At 41.7% G+C, this 6000-nt stretch overlaps 1 protein-coding gene across 1 annotated transcript in view; it reads left to right on the top strand.

The window, feature by feature from the left end:
* The window catches only part of pcsk2 (proprotein convertase subtilisin/kexin type 2), a gene marked incomplete at both ends in the record, with an annotated part of 54437 nt that overhangs the window by 15606 nt on the left and 32831 nt on the right, over nucleotides 1-6000 (top strand). Inside the window, one exon of the mRNA XM_080017205.1 lies at nucleotides 2687-2775. Within this exon, the coding sequence (XP_079873331.1) occupies nucleotides 2687-2775 (89 nt within the window). The remainder of the gene's footprint in view (nucleotides 1-2686; nucleotides 2776-6000) is intronic.

The raw sequence follows: 6000 nt of genomic DNA, 5'->3' as shown, positions 1-6000 counted from the left end.
GACCCACCACGTTTGGCAGCATTTTACTTTTGGCCGTGCGTGAAAAACATCGGAAATTCCTTTTTTAGTCCAAAATGGGATTGTAGCAGGTTTACGCTCCTCAAGTTGTGTCCTACCTCGCAACGTATTTTCAAAACTGATCTTGATTTCTAAATATGAGATCAATACTGAAAAGTTGAGGCTACATGATCCATCAGCATAAGTTGACTTACTCACCAACAAGTTGTTGAAAACATGGCAATCTTGCCTTGCAAACATGCAGATCTAGATAATCCTTCGGTATACCGAGTGATGTGAAGTCAGAGTGTGAAAGTGTTTCGATCAAATAAGGTTCTAAAGTGTATCGAATCGTGAATGAAACACCGGGTCCGCCTCGTGTGACGAAAAAAATGTTGCTTTGACGCCGCCTCAAGGGACGGGAAGAAGAAGAGCTGACGTCACTTCCGTCAGCAATGTTTTAACCAAACAACAAATAACCAGGGGCAAGAAATTTCACTTCTCCGTGTTGTTATGGATTCTGAGAAGAGCGTGGCAGAAGCTCTCAGATATATCGCCAAACTGACAACGGGAGGCAGCGCAGCGGGGTGCTCCCAGGAAACAGCAATTCTCAGAATGCAATTGGCTGGGAGGACTACGCCATTTGCATTCTAGGAATTGTAGTCCCCCCCCCCCGTGATCTGAAAAGTGCCACTTTCTTAAATATATCATTGTTATAAAACAATAAATGCAGGAAATTGGGATGTTTAGAAGTTGCAAAATATAAAAGGTGTCATGCAACTATAGTGAACATGAACTTAGAATGAAAAAAAAAGCTTTGTAACTTGAACTTAAAATTAAAGGATTAGCTTGAATTATGAATTTTCCAATATTTTTATAAATGAATGATTCAAACATTATTTCATAATAACACGTTCAACATGATCTCATTGAAGGAGTACAGCACTATCCAAATGTAACCATTTAAAGTGCAAATTGTGTTTCTAAATGTGTCTTTTGTGCTGTAAAAGGCTTCAAGAAATTGAAAGCCAGATTTCTGAGAACTTCGGTTTCCAAAACCTTAATCTTTAATAATTCATTGCTTCCAAAATACTTGCTTGATTCCCACAAGTGACACTTTGTTCTATTATACACTTTCATATTATGTGAAAAAACAAAAATGTCAAATTTTGAAATGTGAACCTGTGCAGTAGGTCACATATGACCAATATTTATGCACAAGTGAAAAGTCGAAGACATCCTTCTTACACCGATGTATTACTGGACTTGGCGATGCGATTACAATCATGAAAAACTATGAAAATTAAATGCAAATATATTGAATTCACCTTACAAAGTTTTTGAAAGTTCTTCTTCTGATCAATTGAAGTGTTTGCTTTTTTTGAGCGACCACAGCTCGCTACGCCGCATTATTAAATTCACCGTGGCTTCCCGATCAGTGAGTCCCTGTCGTGAAAGGCGGCGGACCCCGCCACCAACAATGGAAACAGCAGCATTTGGAAGAGCAAATACACAACACAAATACATTGAACAATGTATTGAACGGCTGTTTCTTATAAAGCATTTTTTTAACAAATTAATGTCATGGATTACCACTTTAATATTAATATATATTTTTTCCATTATTGTCATCTCAATGCCAAATCGCTGTAATAGGTCAATGTAACTAGGCTGTTTTTTGTCTGAATTAGGTCCTTTAAACTGTATCTGGTTGTTCAGGTATCAGTGACACCATTTGCTTTCAATATCAGATCATTCGTACTGTTACCGTGAAACAGACAAACATTAATGTTGATAAGATGCCGGTAGACGCTGCACGTGAGTGAGAAGCACTGGGTTCTATGGACACAGCGAGGCGTGCACACTTCTACTCGCCTCCGCCCCTCACAGATGATGAAACACCGCCCTCTGACCCAGTGGGCAAGGAGAGTGACACAGGGAGTGACACGGATCCAGAGCGGCCTCTAGTTTACGGCTCTCCTCCTCTCGGCCGTGGGTTCCTCCTGTCTGATAGCACCTTATCTCCCATCTGCCATCTTCCCCACCACGCTGCATCCTGATCCGCTGCAAAGACCAGGACAAAGACAAATATACAGAGAAAAAAATCCATAGTTTCCCATCTCCTGTCCTCTTCACCCCCCTCTCATTCCACTCCTCTGCAAGGCTGCCTCTGCTCACTATGATTGAGTGAAGCAAAATGGAGAAGGGCCTCAGATTGGTCTTTGCCTGGGGCCTCCAAATCACGAAAAGTGCATGTGTGTGTGTGTGTGTGTGTGTGTGTGTGTGTGTGTGTGTGTGGAGTGAGAGGCTCTGCTAGTGCTATAGCTAATCAGCAGGTGGATATAAATAGCTGCCCAGCTGTGGAAGAGCATGCAGGGAGTAAATGGTACACTGCCCACAGTGCTGTAGTCCTATGGGAAACCCTGACATGGAGAGATAGACAGAAGAGTGGATAGGAAGATAAATAGTTTGACAGACAGACAGATAGGCAGATGGATAGACATCTATAGATAAATAGAAGAGTGTATAGGTGGATAAAGCACTCGACACAGGCAGATGGATGGGTTTTTCTATTTGCTTTTTGCTTTTCTTCCTGAAACAAAAGAATCCTGCAACCTCCATCCTGATTGTAGTGTCGTGTCCTCCTCTTGTCGTTCACCGTCCTGGGTCTGCTTCCTTCTCTCACCAGTCATGGAACCCGCTGTGCCGGAGAGGTGTCGGCCGCAGCGAACAACAACATCTGCGGAGTGGGAGTCGCCTACAACTCCAAGGTGGCAGGTGTGTGTCACAACCACATCCAGAGGAGAAGCTGTGTGTTATGTACAGGATACTGTAACACACGTAAATGGTGCATATTGGCTCCAACACAAACATTCTAAAATGGTGTACCTTTACAGTTTCACAGAGTTGCAATACGTTTTAAATTGTATTACATTTTATTATAATCGTTATTAATAACACTATTCATGTTTTTGTATTAATTCAAATGTTATCCAAACTAACAGAATCCAAGCAAGCATGTGAACGATATTCATAGACGACTAATGCACATAAAGATAGCACCTGACATTAAATGTATGAAATTTTTATTTATACATTTATATTTATACATATACATTACATTACATACATAACAGAACATTCTCGGTCAATATCAACTTAAGTAAAATTGTTATTATTATTATCTTTTTTTTTTCCCCAATTTTTTCTTCTAGTCTAATATTGCTCTAATAAATCTTAAATATCCATAGATCTTATGAAACTACTAAACTACTTATTATATTAATAGTCAAGTCAAGTCAAACTTTATTTATAAGGCACATTTCATACCAGGACAACACAATGCTCTCTACAGAGAAATACAATCAAATAAATATATATATAATGTCTGTGCAACTATAAGAAAAGTCAGTGCAGAATAAACAAATCTCACAACATACAGAACACACACACACACACACACACAGACACAGACACACACGCACGCACGCACACATGCACGCACGCACACACACACTCGGTCATAGACTGTAGTGAACAGCAAGGATTTTAACCTGCTTTTAAAAGTGTTCAGTGTGGGGGCCTCTTTCAGGTCCTCAGGCCTGATCCTTTTTTCCTTTTTCAAATGTTTTTTTTACCTGTGCTGTCAGCATGCTAGGAATACAACACAGAGTATTTGTATGCCATTGCGTAGTGGAGTTCAACTTCTCAACCTGCAATGCAACTCTTAATTCATTGTTTAATCATCAAGAACTTCTGCAATAACTCTGTCCTGTGGACGACCTGTGGGATGACAAGAGCACAGTTTTTTGTTACACAGAACCACCATCAACCCCCCTCTTTGGTGAACTATTTTAACATGTTTGGGTCTATAAACAACTAATCACTACTTCAACATGTATACGGAAAAACACAAACATCAGATGACAACATGTATTGAAAAACAGAGTTAACCATGTCCAGGAAAACTGGAACAGCAATTGGGCACGTGGCCTCTTCCTGTCATAGTTATGGCAGTAAATGAGGGAGGAAAGGAGAGGAATGCAACCAGAAGGGTGCTGGGGTGCGTTCAAAGCAGGTACTGGCGGCTTGAAACCATCTGTGATGAGACGCCTGTGTGTGTGTGTGTGTGTGTGTGTGTGTGTGTGTGTGTGTGTGTGTGTGTGTGTGTGTGTGTGTGTGTGTGTGTGTGTGTGTGTGTGTGTGTGTGTGTGTGTGTGTGCATGTGTGAAGTGTCCACCGGGCGTGTACAGGACTCATCCCAATTGGTTCCTGTGTATGAGGTCAGTATTATTAAGATTTAGCTGGACAAGCTTGAGCTCATCTTTTATTGTCACACTCACATCACAACACATGCCGCAAAGGCCGACAGCCCCCCCCACACCCCAACCCACACCCACAACAGCACTGGCACCCCAGGGGCCCCGGAAGACACCCGGCGGCACTCTCCTCAGCCCCACCAGGTCGCAGCACACCATAAACCACCAGGCACAAGCCGCCAGTATTTGAGCCCAGCCGGCCACCACACCCCCACACCAACCAACCAGTGACCTGCCACCCTCGAAAACCCCAGTACTCAATGTGTCCTGTTGGTAAATGCAGTTAAAATTGCGGGATGTAGGGGTGTGAGTCCTCCAAGCAAGTCGAACCCAAATCACTCGGACACCTCCTGCCCCACAGACCCTGATCTGGTGGAGTGTTGTTTGGAGTAGGATTCGTGTGCGAGTGTATGTGTTCCAGGTTAATATGAGTGGGATTAAAATTTCGAGCGGCCACACAGACCCGCAGACCAAGCAGCCCCGGCACGATGGACTACTAACCTTTTAGTCCTAGTGAGAACGCGTGCAGCTGTATTTTGGATTACCTGTAGCCGCTGCACAGCTGATTTCGGGAGGCCGATGAATAAGCCATTACAGTAGTCCAATCTACTCGTTATGAATGTATGGATTAATTTTTCACAGTCTGCTTTTGACAGGAAACCTCTTGATTTTGAAATATTATTTAGATGGTAGAAAGATGATTTTGTGGTGTGATTGATATGGCTCTTAAAATTTAGATCGCAGTCTAATACACTGAGTGAGGGAGTGTATAGGGTGTGGGTCATCAGGAGAAACGGATATGTACAGTTGCAAATCATCTGCATAATTATGGTAATTTATTTTATGTTTCTTTATAATAAGTGCAAGTGGGAGCATGTAGAGCTTAAACAATAATGGTCCAAGAATCGAACCTTGGGGCACTCCACATACAGTATACCAATACATAATAATAATATCCACTTTGTCCTGGACAAAATCTCCAATGGACACAAAGTCCTGTAGGAAGGTTGTGAAGCAGTTAAGAACTCGGCCCAATAGGCCGACCCATTTTTGTAATCTCTCCAATAAAATATGATGGTCAAAGGCAGCACTGAGATCAAGGAGCAGAAGAACAGATCATTATTTAGAATCAGTGTTTATATGCAGATCATTCACAACTCTAATAAGTGCTGTTTCTGTGCTATGGTGAGGAAACCAGATTGATAAGTGTCTAAAAGGCTGTTTGATGTTAGATGGTTGTTGAGCTAAAGGTAAACTGTTTTTTCAAGTATTTTGCTGAGGAACTGTAGGTTGGAAATGGGCCTGTAGTTGCCAATAATTGTTGCATCAAAATTGCTGTTCTTTAGGAGTGGTTTAATGACAGGTGTTTTAAATGCTCTAGGAAATATACCTGATTGAAGAGAGTCGTTTAAAATTTCTAATACCTCATGTGCTCGGAAGTTTAAAACAGTTTTAAAGAAATGTAGTAGGGAGGGGGTCCAAGCAGCAGGTGGGGGACCTGAGCTGACCAACAATATCATCCATTTTTTTTATGTCTGAAGGGACAAAGTGAGATATGGCAACAGTCATATTACTGTAGAACTGGAAGGTAGGTTCATTTCTGGATGTTGAGGCACTAATATTCTGTCTGATAGCTATAATTTTGTTACTGAAGAATGGAGCGAACTCTTCACATTTTTCAGTG

Source organism: Zeus faber, assembly GCF_960531495.2.
Source record: "Zeus faber genome assembly, chromosome: 16".
Classification (NCBI taxonomy): Eukaryota; Metazoa; Chordata; class Actinopteri; order Zeiformes; family Zeidae; genus Zeus; species Zeus faber.
This window is presented reverse-complemented; position numbering and strand designations above follow the sequence as displayed.